Source organism: Cyprinodon variegatus, unplaced genomic scaffold (assembly GCF_000732505.1).
Source record: "Cyprinodon variegatus isolate N-32 unplaced genomic scaffold, C_variegatus-1.0 Scaffold1402, whole genome shotgun sequence".
Taxonomy (NCBI): Eukaryota; Metazoa; Chordata; class Actinopteri; order Cyprinodontiformes; family Cyprinodontidae; genus Cyprinodon; species Cyprinodon variegatus.
In genome coordinates, this window is record NW_015151855.1 from 1,078 (window position 1) to 15,415 (window position 14,338).

At 43.8% G+C, this 14,338-nt stretch overlaps 1 protein-coding gene across 1 annotated transcript in view; it reads right to left on the reverse strand.

Annotated features, from left to right (window-relative positions):
- Positions 1-224: 224 nt before the first annotated feature.
- LOC107103233 (titin-like) overlaps positions 225-14,338 on the reverse strand; it is a gene marked incomplete at its 3' end in the record, with an annotated part of 17,900 nt that continues 3,786 nt past the window's right edge. The window contains exons 5-28 of the mRNA XM_015402808.1: positions 14,278-14,335; positions 14,056-14,121; positions 13,788-13,850; positions 13,575-13,649; positions 13,337-13,423; positions 12,973-13,008; positions 11,177-12,802; positions 10,686-10,736; positions 9,614-10,012; positions 9,253-9,531; positions 7,572-7,841; positions 7,344-7,483; positions 6,268-6,394; positions 5,854-6,120; positions 5,474-5,740; positions 5,075-5,338; positions 4,640-4,779; positions 4,429-4,555; positions 3,207-3,473; positions 2,789-3,055; positions 2,447-2,713; positions 851-990; positions 640-766; positions 225-367 (exon numbers count right to left, since the gene is read on the reverse strand). Of these exons, the coding sequence (XP_015258294.1) occupies positions 225-367; positions 640-766; positions 851-990; positions 2,447-2,713; positions 2,789-3,055; positions 3,207-3,473; positions 4,429-4,555; positions 4,640-4,779; positions 5,075-5,338; positions 5,474-5,740; positions 5,854-6,120; positions 6,268-6,394; positions 7,344-7,483; positions 7,572-7,841; positions 9,253-9,531; positions 9,614-10,012; positions 10,686-10,736; positions 11,177-12,802; positions 12,973-13,008; positions 13,337-13,423; positions 13,575-13,649; positions 13,788-13,850; positions 14,056-14,121; positions 14,278-14,335 (5,553 nt within the window). The remainder of the gene's footprint in view (positions 368-639; positions 767-850; positions 991-2,446; positions 2,714-2,788; positions 3,056-3,206; positions 3,474-4,428; positions 4,556-4,639; positions 4,780-5,074; positions 5,339-5,473; positions 5,741-5,853; positions 6,121-6,267; positions 6,395-7,343; positions 7,484-7,571; positions 7,842-9,252; positions 9,532-9,613; positions 10,013-10,685; positions 10,737-11,176; positions 12,803-12,972; positions 13,009-13,336; positions 13,424-13,574; positions 13,650-13,787; positions 13,851-14,055; positions 14,122-14,277; positions 14,336-14,338) is intronic.

Genomic DNA, 14,338 nt, shown 5'->3' on the forward strand with positions numbered 1-14,338 from the left:
ATGTAGTTCTCTTCTAAAATTGGAAATAAAAATTTTTACTTTTATTTTCTAAAACTGGAAACCTTTTTTCCTGTTGTTCCTGCTGAAACATTTATTCTATATCCAGTTGTTTGGACTCCTGGTTATTTTGTGTCCCAATGTCTCTGCATGTAGAGCTGCTGTGGTTTTCTCTCTAGGCTCTGGTTGTGTTTGTAGTCGGTTTGTCGTGAGGTGCTGTAAATTACCCGATCGCTGGCTTCCATCTTCTGTCCTCCAACAAACCACTCCACTTCGATTCCGTCGTATGACAGCTCACACTCGAAGGTGGCCGTCTCTCCCGCCGTCACCGTAACGTCCTTCAGAGGACGCATCAGTGTGATGGAGCGAGCTGAAAGAGAAGCAGGTCAAAGTTGGGAACCTGTTGGAGAGTCGGGAAGCTGCTCTCATGACGAAGCAGAAGGCTTCACAGAGCAGATAAACTAGTGGCTGAAAATAACCGCAGGCTCTGATTGGCTGAGGACTAACAGACAATGAGTTCCAAGCGGTTGATAACAAAGATCCTACAGCATGTTTAACTTAAAAGAAGGAAGCTGCAGCTCAGTAAAGGTTTGCAATCATTAGGTTCACTGAAGGAGCTGCTGTAGAGGAAGACTGTCTGACCTTTGACCCTGAGCTGAGCGTTGGATTTGGCATTGGCTGCAGAGAAGTCCACAGCCCCAGCCATGTCCATACGGACGTTATAGAGAATCAGCAGATGTTTGGTTCCTTCCTCTTTAATCTCCACATCCTGAAGGAAAACAATTCAGACAACAGAGTCAGATTTTTAACGGCCTTCATTCAGAAAAATAGTCTTTGTTCTGTGGAGACGTACAGCTGACTGGTGCAGAGCTTCTCCCTTCAGCTTCCAGTTTCCATGGACATCCTCCTCAGAGATCTCCGTCTCAAACCTAGCGGTCTCCGTCTCGGTGACCTCCACGCTGTACAGCGGACGGACAACCTTGATGTCACGCTCTGTGAAGAAAACATGAAGCTGTTAGCAGGTTTAAACTAACGGGGATACGCTGCAGTATGCTGATGATACTGTCGTTTATATGAGTTCATAAACACCATTGATCCTTTAGATATTGACCTTAATCTGTCCTTAAATACAGAAAATCTTAGCAGTCTGCACTGTCAGAGTTGTTGGAGTTCAACTTAGCATATGTAGCCGGGTAATAAAGATGATTGGTTGATAGTGATGAGCTTATTTGTTTTCGTGATTTATGGTCTGTTTTATGTTATGGCAACCTTTGGATGATGTTTTTCTGGAGGGATTTTTTTAAATGTCAATAAAGAACAGAAAAGCATAATTCTGTAAAATGATCTGCTAAACTGTTTTCATACAAACTCTAATGCTGCGTTCACACTGTAGGCGGACCCTGGATGAAACTGTGGTCCAGTTGCTTTTCCACTTCAACACTCTGGTTGTTTATCTGCTCTGTTCTGTAGCTTCAAGCTGGAGAGCAACTTGGCTTTATTTACTTTATGAGTTAGAAAAATAGTTTTAACACATTTTTAAGCGAGAAAGTCCACCTCCAAACATCCTCTGTTCATCGTTTCATCAGGATTATAATCCCACTATAATCTGCAGTTCTTGTTGGGAGCTCCAGACCTCCAGCATACCGCCAGGTGGCAGCGCTGGAAATCCCAGCTGAAAGCTCTGTGCTGCTGCAGCCTGAGGGGGATTTCCAGCTGCCGATCGTTGCGGCAGGAAGTAAATAGAAAGCGTTTTTAAGGTTTGTGGTAAAAACTGTACCAGAATATATAATCCAATATTTTTCTTCTGCAGGTTTGAACATCTAGTTAATTTAGGTATTTATAAACAGTTTCTTCATTGTTCATAAAAAGGTTTTAGTGCAGCAATAATGATCAGAGCTGCTCTCTGTTCCTTCTACTATGGAAGCCCAGAGCGGTCGTGTCCCCCAGATACTTTTTCACAATCTTGAGAAGAAAAGTTAATTTTCTGATTATCTAAACATAACGAAAACCGTTTATGGTTGAACCGTGATAACGAGATAGTTACGGTAGTTATTTCATTATCTTGAGAATAAGTTGAGTATGGCCGCTCTCGGCTTCAGTACTTCTACATAACGATCCATTCTTCTAGCTTTTTTTTTAACCTTTGGAGTTTAACTCCTTGATATTTATTCATTTTTCATATGCATAATGTCTGCAGAAGTGATGATAGCTTGCAGGTAGAGTGTGTTTCCCAAAGAAACTTTGGGATAAGAATCAGCTTTTCTGATTGGTTGATACTCTGGCATCCAGCGGCAAAGTTCATTTTACTGAACCTCAGCTCCCAACGCGCATCTGGACCTCTGGACGCCGCCCCCCATAGACTTTGCGTGTAAACAATACGCTTTGATGCAGGAAAAGAGTCCGGTTTCTGTTAAACGGCTTCTGTTAAAGTAAATAAACTGGGTCGAACCTTCGATTTTCAGGTTGGCTGTGGTTTTGTCTGAACCACAGTCGCAGGTGTACTCTCCGATGTTAGCCTTCTCCGCCTTACGGACCATCAGGATTCTCTTCTTTCCGTCAGCGCTGATGGCGATGTTCTTGGACGGGGTGATCTCCTGCCCATCCTTGAACCATTTCACGTCGGCGGCAGCCTTGCTGAGTTCGCAGACCAGCTTCACCTCGTCCTTCTCCACGGCAGTGTAGTTCTGCAGCTTGGTGGTGAAGTAGATGTCGCCCTCTGGAACCACAGCAGATTTTTACGTGAGTCAGAAAGCCAACCGTAAACGGAGAACGGATTCGACGCAACACTGACCAATGACGGTGAGCATGGCGGTCATGCTCTTGTCCATGGCCTCCACCTTGATCAAAGACGTGTCGTCGATGGTCACCTCCTTGAAGGCCAGAGTGTGGACCTTTCCGTGATCCGACATGTGGATGACCTTACTGGGAAGCAGCCGGACGTCGTTTTTGTACCAAATCACCGAGATGTTTTCGTGAGAGAGCTCAATGCTGAACTCTGCGGTTTCCCGCTCTTTTACCGTCACATCTTTAATGGGTTTGACAAACTCCAGGCGAATACCTGCCAACGGAAAACAAGCCCATTGTTAGCAGGAGAACGTGAGAAGAAAACTAAACAGAACTCTTATAAAGTCGTACAAAAACAAATTATTTTATGTATTTAATAACAGCAGAGAAGCGTGGCGCCTCAGATTGAAGCGCGAATCTGTTACCCTGAATGATGAGTTTGCCGGTCGTCCTCTTGTCCTCTGCCTCAAACATGTACTTGGCCTCGTCGTCAAAGGCCGCCGATCGGATCAGCAGGACGTACATTTTCCCCTCTTGGATCATTTCATACTTGTCGTCGCTCGTCAGTTCCTGAGAGCCTTTGAGCCAGCGGAAGCTCTTGGGAGGTCTGGACACCTCCACCTCAAAGCGGGCTTCATCCTTCTCGTAAACCTGGACGTCGCTCAGAGGCGTAAGGAAGTTCAGAGGAAGTTCTGCAGCAAAGGATAAGAAAATAAAACAACTTAGTCTGGAGCTTTAAGGAAAGTATGATGTGTTAAAGTAAGAAAAGTGGAATAAAAGAAAGGGTTTAATGAGCTGCTAAATGACACTTTCTTTTGCTTTTTGGATGATGGCCAGGTTAGAAGTGACAAACATTCAATGGATGTTGCATTAATTTATATTTATTCAGCATATCTTAGTTCTATTAGAGAAATAAAGCAAAAAGAACATTTTGTTTATTACTTATAACCTGATCCTTTTAGTCAAGGCCGTGTTGACCTGCGCTCCTCTTAATTCTGTGGTCTCCAACCCTGGTCCTCAAGCCCTCAAACCCTCTACCTTCCTGCAGGAATTAGATGCATCCCTGCTCCAAAACAGCTGAATCAAATGAATGGCTTTTTAGGGAGCCTTTAGCAAACTTGATGGCATGCTGAAAAAGGTAATCAGTCATTTTATTCAGCTGTGTTGAAGCAGGGATGCATCTAAAACCTGCAGGACAGCAGATCTTAAGGACCAGGGGGGTAGGAGACCACTGCTCTAACTCTTTATTGCACCTTTATTAAGGCCGTCTGCTTTAAGGGCCTAAAGCTGATGGCGTTCACTTCCTACGGGAGGCTTCCTGTTTTATTCGGTTGGCAGGCCGCCATGAAAAGCAGTGCAGCATCGACCTCTGATTGGTTCCAGTTTAAAAGCAACAGAAGTGACTGTTTCAAAGTATGTATCAGACATGCATGCCTGGAAACGGGTAACCGGAACAGATTTTTATTCATTGTCTGGCAAAGCAAACACGGTAAACACGTTAATAAAGAGGCGTTTATCATCTTAAAGATGCTACAAACAGAACGCTACATTCTACCTCACTGGCAGAGGTTATGGTTCCTGTCCTCCTGTTTGTAAAAACTTGATGTGATATTAAAAGTGTTTGTTGGTGAAGGGAGCCTGTTTCACCTTTGACCTTCAGGTTGGCAGAACATTTGGCATTGGCAGCAGAGTAGGCCACCTCCCCGGTCATGGACACCTTACAGTTGTAGAGAATCAGAGTGTGTTTGCCTCCCTCCTCGATGATGTCCACATCCTGCCAAATGAGAAGTTAAACCAAGGTCATGTCAAGGTCAGGACCAGATGAAGCCATGTGGAGGGGGGGGGGGTGGTTACACACAGAGGATGGACTGAGCACTTCTCCGTTCAGCTTCCACTGGCCGTGGACGTCGTCCTCTGAGATCTCCACCTCGAACCGAGCCGTCTCTCCGTCAAACAGCTCCACGCCGTAAATCGGTCTGACTACCTTCACGTCGCGTGCTGGAGGACAGGAAGTGACAGTGAAATATTATAAGCATGTAAAACTAATATCTTATTCATAGAATCACTAATAAACAGTTATGTTGATGCAAACTTCAAAAAGAGCTAAAAATAAAAACAGAAAGAATAATTTTAGATGGTTTCCATCATTTGGTCACATTTCAGCATCTCAGTGACCGTCTGCTGAACCATCAGGGACTATTTAGATGTTACTGGTTCTACTGGTTCTGGGTTCTCCTGAACATCCGATCAGGAACCTTCCCTGTCGGAATCCAGAGCAGATCCGCCCTCTTACCCTCTATCAGGATGCTGGCAGAGGTTTTGTCCGTCCCACAGTCACAGACGTATTTTCCTTGATCGTTCTGCGCGACCTTCTTCAGGACCAGAGACCTGCGCGTGCCCTCTGACCTCATCACCACCAGTTTGGAGGCTATGACCTCCTTCTCCTCATGATACCAGACCACGGGGACATCCTTGCTCAGCTCGCAGTCCAGCGTCACCTCGTCTTTCTCGGTGGCGGTGTAATCCTGTAGCTTCACCAGGAAGACGGCGTCTCCCTCTGAGGAGCAGATTGAACAATTCGTTTAATCTCTGATTTCCTCATTAATCCAGATTGTGTTTTTGTTTACATCATCTGTAAATGTGGTGGAGATAAACTGGTAAATAAACCCAGAGAAAGAGGACATGCTGTTACCTATAACTGTCAGCTTGGCTGAGGAGTAAATTCCTTTGGCTTCTGCCTTTATCTGGCAGGTATCATCTAAACTCAGCGACCTCATTTCTAAGGTGTGCCGCCGTCCTTCCGTGTGCATGAGCACGGTTCGGCTCACGTGGAGCTTCACCTCGTTTCGGTACCAAACTACAGGCACGTTCTCGTGCGTCAGCTCCAGATCAAAGCGCACCGTGTTACCTTCTTTGATCGTTTGATCCTGCAGGTGCTGCACAAATTTCAGCCTCATGCCTGGAACACAGCAGGTGAGCGCAAACAGACAGGAGCGTTTGATGCCGTCCGACACGTAGACACCACAGACACAATGAGCACGCAGAGGGGACGGGAAGCGGGACAGATCTTACCTTCCACCGTCAGCTGAGCGGTGGATCTTCGGTCCAACACCTCTACGGTGTACTGAGACTCATCGTCAAACTCACAGCTGTTTATAATCAGCATGTGTTTCTTCCCATCGTCAATTAGCTCATATTTGGGGCTTGGGGTGATGATTTCAACCCCTTTAAACCACATGACCTTAGGCACATCCTTGGTGATGGTGCATTCAAACTTAGCCTGTTTCTTTTCAGGCACAGACACATCCTTCAGCTCGTCAACAAAGCCCATTTCGATCTCTGGGAGATGCGAAGAATTTAGCAATTATTGACAAAAGCAGAAGAAAAACAGGCGGGTTTTTCAGGACACCAACGTTCCACAGGACAGACGGATGCAGCAGCTAGAAACAGACGGAGGAGAGCGGTTGGGGTGAGACAAATGTATACCTTTAACGGTGAGCATGGTGCTGGTGTTGGCGTTCAGAGCCTGGAAGGAAACTTCTCCGGCCTGATCCAGCTGTACGTTCTTCAGCGTCAGGAAGCGCTTTGGACCCTCAGCTTTAATGTCGCAAGTCTGAAAGACACAAAACAGAACGTACAACCAGATGTGTCAACTACCAAAGTATAAATACTTTGTTACTTCAGTAGAAATATTGGCTAGCTATACAACTTTTTACTTTATACTCCTTACATTTTAAAATAGACTTGTTAGTTTTGTTTCATTTAAGCTCATTTTCGTTAAATCAAAATAATTAGTTAGTTAATTTCTTTGTGTTTGGACTCGGTGCTACACACAGCAATATAAATAGTTTCTCAAGATGATGCAAAGTTAGGGTTAATGTCCTTAATTTCTTTTCCTGCAAACTTTAACTTTTATACTTCAGTAAGTAGTTTTAAAAATGGTACTTCAATGCAGAAGGAAAGGAGAGCTCTTGGCGCCGCTCTGGGCGCCCTGAAATGACAGGAAGTGTTATTTGCTCAGCCCCCTCCCGCCACAATGCGGATATTTTGCGGGTGATTGGCAGGTTGAGTAGCGATAGAGAAATGGCGCAAGAAACGTCCTTTTCCAAGACCTGGTTTAGCAACAAGGCTAGGCTAACTGCATGCAGTGAGGCTAAGGGTTTATTCTGCTTTCCCTGCCTCCTTTTTCAAACCTCATGATCTCACCCAAGGATAGTAAACCTGTCCTTGAAATTATGTTTTGTTTTTATAAAGTCATTTTTTTGTTTTTTTTTGTTGTTTTATTCATATAAATATACGGCTGTGATAACTTAGCATACGTTTGATTGGTTTTTGGTATACGTCTACTTTGAATTTATTTAACCCCCCTGGAGAAAACTCCATCAGCTGCCACTGGCCCTAATACTCTGTTGTATTTTTACACTTTTACTTTAATAAAAAGCTAAGTTGATCCTCTAACTTCTACAAAAGAGTTTTTAAACATTAAGATTTATACTTCTAATGGAGGAATAAACATTAATAATTTTATTAGTGAGATAGGTGATCTTTTTTGTTGAACTTACCGGTGATCTGGTTAGAACCTGGCCTCTGAGTTTCCATTCGCCGGGAACGTCATCCTCAGATATCTCAGTGTCAAAGTGAGCCTCCTCCTTCTCAACCACCTCAACGCTGGCGAGAGGTTTCAGGATCTCAGCTTCACGCTCTAAAAAAATCACAAGACGTTTTTATGCTTTGGCAGAAAACCCCTGGACTTTAGGAGGCTTAAAGGTTGGTTTGCTCCATGAACGGACCTCCCAGTGTGAGCTTGGCCGTGTATCTGCGGTCCTCCACCTCGATGGTGTAGTCTGACACGTCGTCAGGTTGGCAGTTGTTGATGGTCAGGCTCACATCTTTTCCGTCTTTCTTAATTTCCACCTTGTCAGAAGGGGCGACTTCATTCTCCCCTTTGTACCATTTCCAGTTGGGTGTGTCTTTGAAGAGCTCGCATTTAAACGTTGCCTTGTTCTTTGGTTTCACATGCTGGTCCCTCAGAGGCTTTACCAGCCAGTCTTTGATGATTTCTACAGAAACAAGAAGAAGAATGCAGCAGGTCAGGTCTGACCTCAAACATATCGAATGTTAAAGGGCTTGGATGGCATCTATTGCAGACATGAACATACAAGATGTCAGAAAACCAAGTAGAGAAGTTGGTTTGTCTTGTATATTAATCTAGATCAGAATCGTCTTGTTATGGTAATTATTCAATGTTTGCTGTTCTGGAAACCTTTAGAAAACACCAAGCATTTACAGATTTTTGTTTTAGGAAACATGAGCTAACCTGTGGTAAGCAGAGGATAAGAGTGTCAAGGAATTGTAATAAATTAGTTTAAAGACATTTTTTTTGCATGAAGCAAACATTTAAAGATTTTTTTTTTCTTGGTTTTCCTTTTTAAATCCTGAACTGTTTGCTGATGCCGACCGCAGCAGGAAAATGCAGTCCTTCCATCTGGATGATGTCACCAGTGTCCATGGCGGCCTTGTTACTGGCTATTCTCCCTTAAATCGTTGCATTTAAAATCATGCAAACTTTAGAGATAATGCACTGCAAAAAATCCCAGTGGTTTTCTCTTAAAATAAGTGCATGTTTTCTTGAATTTAGGAGGTACGTAAGTGAGACACTTTGCCAATGGAAGAAGAGAATTTACATATAAAACAAGAGAACACAACTGCATCGTCTTATTTCAAGTGCATGTTATCAAATTATCTTATAAATACTAATCTAATTGAAAGATCATCATATTTACCGGCTTTAAGTAAGTTGTAAGTCGGAAAAAGAGGTGAACATATCAAGAAAAACAAGGTAAAAAGTTAATTGAAAAGTTAATAAGCCAAGTTAACAATTTTATTTAGGTTTTATAAACTAAAAAATGTAAGTGCCAGTATCAGCATTAATGCCTCTAAGGTTATGTTGGACCAAAAAAAATGTGTTTCTTTCACTCTCAGAGTGATTTTTATGAAATTCTTATAGAAACACTTTAGGAAACGTCATGATGAAACGCTTTTTCTTTATATATTTGGGCAAGTTGGCGTTTCTTGTTATTACATTGACTTTAAGTTTTAGCATCAAAATATCAATATTCTTTGAATTGTACAAAGGTAATAAGGCCTTGTCCTTGATTCCAATAACAATACTGGCTTGAAAAAAATGTTTCTAAGTATTTCACTGAGTGCCCTATAAAGGGTTAATGCATGTAATTTAAGTAATTTTTACTCATTCCTAGATTGTTTTTGCAGTGTGTTTCCTGTTTTGTCTCTTTACAATCTGTCCTCAATTATAGAAACCTTTTTAATTTTTGCATTCTTTGTCATTTCTTTAACCAACGACTCTCTTTAATAAGTGATACAGACTCTTTGACGGCTTTTATGGGACCTGCAGACAGAAACGTCTGGATAAGTTCCGTACCAAACCGTCTGCAGCTGCTCTTAGCTCACCAATCACTTTGACGTTGGTCGTCGTCTTGACATCCTCCTGACCGTCGACCTCGCAGGTGTAGACGCCGGAGTCCTCGTCGGTGGAGTTCTGGATGGTCACAGCGTGCTGCATCCCAATCACGTTGATGGCCACTTTCCCAGCCTTCTTCTTCAGCAGCTCTCCGTTACGCTTCCACACCACGTCTCTCTCTTTGTTCAGCTCACAGGTCAGGTACATGGGCTGACCTTTCATGCATGACGTCTCAGGCTCCAGCTCCTTCAGCCATTTCACAGGCAGCTCTGTTTAAGGAAAGACGGTTTTAAAAAACAGTGAAGGCAGCTTGAAATACCAAACTCCCGAGGCCTCCTATTTTTTCTTTACCTTCAACGATGAGCTTAGCAGTGCAGGAAATCTCCTTCCCAGCATTCTTGGCTACGCAGGTGTATTCTCCAGTGTCCGACAGCTGGACATCGATGATGTGCAGCTTCCGGTCTTTGCCGTCAGAGATGAACTTGTGCTTCGGACCTTCACGCAGGTTACCGCCATCTTTCATCCAGGAGGTGATGGCTGTGGAGGGCGTGACCTCACATTCGAACACGGCAGATGAACCGATGGACTCAGCCTCCTGCAGAACGATGTCCTGGATCTTCTTGACAAACTTCAGAGCCACTGGTTTGAGCTTGAAGCCTGCGAACGGTTCCTCTGGTGGCGATGGACCTTTGCCACCTGGCTTCAAGCCCCGACCCTTGCCGCCATCACCGGGAGATGGAGTCTGCCTCGCTGCAGAATCACAAACGAAAGCTTTCCACATTAGATCCAGATATCAGAGGTTAGAAGAAGAAAATGCATCGCAAAAAGAGGGTTAAAGGTCGTAGTGTTAGAAGAACACAGAAACATCTCTGTTAAGACCAAAGATATAAGATATAGATAAGTTATTTCACACAAGAGACAGAATGACTAACAGAACAGAGAAAATAGACAGAAGACAAAGAAATCAGTAAGTATAAAAGCATGTTCACTGGGCCGCTGATTTACCTCAAAATAAATGTGAAAACTGTCTTCTGAACTCTAATCAAAAACTTTAAACTATCCGGCAAATAAGAATCAGCTTTGCCAATGAAACAAGACAATTTACTTTTAAAATAAGAAAAAAACAATTGCATTGTCTTATTTTAAGCGCATATTATCCAATTATCATATAAATACTCATTCCATTGCAAATCTTATCATATACTGTTTCAAATTAAGCATAAATTAACTTGATTAAAGAGGTTGTTACTTATTTCTAGATCGTTTTTGCAGTGCTGTTGTCTCCCTATCTGACCAGTCTGTCACTATCAGTTGGTCAAAAAGATCCGATATGATGAACAAGACGAGACACCATAAACACGTAGACCAACATAGGAGGGTATTCTCATGCAGATTTGACAGTGATGGGGTTTTTCTTCCTCACCCCCAAATCCTCTGCCTCTGCCCTTCGATGGTTCCTCGCTTGGTTTCCCATCTGAACAAGAAACATCAGACCAGTTTTAGGCACAGCTCCTCCATCTTTGTTTGGAAAGTAAAGCTCCAGCAAGAAAAAAACGCAAACATTTCAACATTTGTAAAAACATGGGATGATGAGGAGTCACATGTGAACAGAGACCGGAAAGACCTGGAAAATGGAATGGAGACAAAATGAAGTGATGAATGAGGACATTCACTTTGACAACGAGGACGAAGACGTCTACAGCAGCGAAGACAGACAGACAACTGAGGACATGGATGATGGATGAGAAGACGAGAACAGATGGGATGATGAAACAAACACAACGGACCGATGATGTCATCACAATGGGATTAAAAGATGGAGAGGATGGTGGAAGATGTGATGAGGATTAGATGGGAATTCTGGGATGAGATGAGGAGAGTCCAGGATCAGCTGGAAGGGGGGGCCGGCCTCACCTCGTCTGCCACCAGGCATACCCGGCGTTTGGACGGCTCCGTCTGTCTCTTCACCTTCCCAGTCCTCGGAGGGAACCAGGTCCCAGCCCCAGGACTCCTCTTCAACCTCTTCTTCAGGCTCCTGTTCATGAACCTCCTCCTCGGGGTGAGTCGTCACTCTTGTCATCTCGACGGCTCCAGGAGAGACGGCCTTCAGCAGGGGGACCCCGCCTTTGTGGGGCTGCTCTGGTTCTGGGGCCTCATCTGTCGACGGCTTCATGGGGACCTTCTTGAGTGTGACGGCTTCGGTGGGGGAAACGGGTTTGGAGGCCTTTCCCTGAGCTGGAACTTTCTCTGCCTCCTTCTGCTCGTCCAACTTTGGTGACGGAGTCTTCAACTCAACCTTCTGCAGCTCCTCAACAGGCTTTTCTGCTTTATCCACACTGACCCTGGGAGAAGGAGTCTTTTTTGGTCCAACGCCTTTCTTTAGGACATCGTCTGGTTTTTCTGGGAGCTTCTGTGCCTTAGTAGACGAGATCTTCTCTTTAAGAGGAGGAGGACTTGGCTTCTTGGCCGGAAGGGCAGGTTCTTCCTTCTTCACAGGAGTCTCTTTCTCCACGTCCTTCATGTCTTTGACTGTTTGGTCCCTCGGACGTTGAGAGAGCTCCTTTATCTGCTGCCCATCTTCTGGCTTGGGGACTTTAGTCTTCATTGTGATTTGCTTCTCCTTCCCCTCTGATTGGGGACTTACTTTGGGCTTATCAGCTGTCTTGGAAACCTTAACATCTGGTGTTTGATCAACCGCTGCAGGTTTTTGAAAAGGCTTTAACGTCACAACCTCTTGTTCTTCGTCTTTCTTGGGTAATTTCTTAATCTTCTTCTTGGATAAATCTGGCTGAGGTTCTTCGCCTTTTGCCTTTGTGGTTCTGATCAGTGGGGTTTTGCCTTCTTCCTGTGGCGGTTTGGGTTCTGCTGTTGGAACACCTTCAGATGGCTCTTCAGCAAGGGGAGCCACTCTATCAGGTCTTCCAGGTGGGTTTATCTCTCCATCTTCTCTCTCCTTAGGCCTCTGAACTCTGACTTCTGGGTCTTTTGTTGTTTCGGTACCAGGAACCGGTCTCGCTTTGACCGGCTCTTGTTCGAACTTCTCAGACCTTTCGACTGGTTTTAGTTTTACAGATTCCTTTGGCTCATCTGTCTTTGGCAATTTCTTGATTTTCTTCTTCTCTACATCTGGAACTTTGGCTTCTTCTTCTTTCTTGGGTTTTGCGGTTCTTGTCCAAACCTCTTTCTCCGCCGCTTTGATTATCTGAAGAGTTTCCATCTCCTCACTTTGGCTCAGCTGAATTGTTTCCTGTTGTGCTGTGAAGACTCGTTCGGTTCTTCCGAAGGTTATTATCTCTCGGTCTTCTCTGTCATGAAGTCCTCGCACTGATAGTTCGGAGGTTTGATGTTTCATCACTTCAGTCTGATGGGTTATGACCTCCTTCTCAGGCTCTGGAGGTTTTACTGGAACCTTCTTCAGCTGGACGGTCTCCCTCTCTGGCTCCTTTACTTTTGGTATTTTGGTGACTTTAGGTTTTGGTTTAGGAACCTCAGTGTTTTCCTCCTGAATAGGAATTTTATCCTTTTGTCTAAGAGTAGGGGCTGTGTTTGAGGGAGCAGAGACATATTCTGTAACATTCAGACATGTGAAAAACATCCATTGGGGGTGAGCACACAGGTCAGACATTACACCAACACTGAAACAAGTATTCTCAAAGGTTTGTGGGTAAACCCTTAAAAAAAAACAAGAAAACAGTTCATCGGTTTTATACCTTTGGTTGGTCCAGGAGCTGAAACTGGTTCCTTGTCTGTAAAAATGTAAATAAGACCAATTATAAGCACAGACGATACAAACAGAGCCAGACTAAAGCAACATTCAACGCTAAAGACAAAACCGTCCCCTTTGCTCTGCTGAGCATCCATTTATTCCTGCAAAACATGTAAAAACTATTTCTAAGATCATTGGAGTCATAAAATGGATGCAGCTGATGTGAAATACTGGATTAGTAGAATGAAAACAGCTGAGAAGTCAAACATGAAAGATTCATAGAGAAAAGATGCAAAGGTAATTAAGAGAATAAAGTTTTGAGAATAAAAAGACGACACATAGGCAAAGAAAGAAGGAAGAAACGGTACCTTCAGGAGGAGAGATTTTCTCAGAGACGCTGATAGGTTCAGCCTTTCCAGCTGGCTCTGGTTTCTTCTCCACTGGTGCAACTGGAGCTACAAGAATCAGTTCAATTTAGATCAGTTCAAGAAACAAACCACAGCTAAATAAAACCAGCCACTGAAAGATTGCACTGCTGCTGTGAACAACAGATTTGACAGAAGACCAACAGACATGGAGGGAAGGATAAGAGACAGAAGAAACTACCTGCTGGAAGAACAAGTTTCTCCGCTGCCGGTTCTTTGGATACTGGAGAAGGCTTCTTTTCTTCCGGAGGAGACACTTGAGAGTACAAGATAAGAGGAAAGCATAATGAACAACGTAACGAAAGATGTCAATGTGACCAAGCGTTATGACAAATGACAGACAAATACATCAGAAGAAGGAAACCAGATCAGAGACACCAGACTGAAAAACTACCTGCAGGAGGAGCAACTTTGGGCGTAGGAGCTGGTGGTGCTGCTACTGACTGTTTCTTCTCCTCTGCAGGAAATAATAAATAAGATGCAAGATAAGGACGAGACAACGGGATGGTCTGCGGACTCTCACAGATGTGATGGACAGAACCACAGGAACAACAAACAGCTCACAGAATAACAACAAAGAGAAACTCTGGACTTTTCTCCAAATAAGAAGCAAAGCGAACATCCAAAGTTTGCAAGAAAAGATATTAAAGAAAGCAAACTACCTGTGGGAGGAGCAACCCTCTGAGAAGGAGGAGGTGGTGAAGGTTTTTGTTCTGGCTTCTTCTCCTCTGGAGGAGATAATTTGCGATTACACCAGAGACACATTCAAAAAAACACTAAGGTAACCAAGAACATACCAACACAGCAAAAACCACCAAGAAAATAAAACAAAACTAAACATGGCTGAACAGGAAGTTCAGAGAAGAAGGAAACCAGCAGAGTACCTGCAGGGGGGGTGACTTTCTGTGGAGGAGGAGGGGGTGAAGGCTTTGGTTCTGCTTTCTT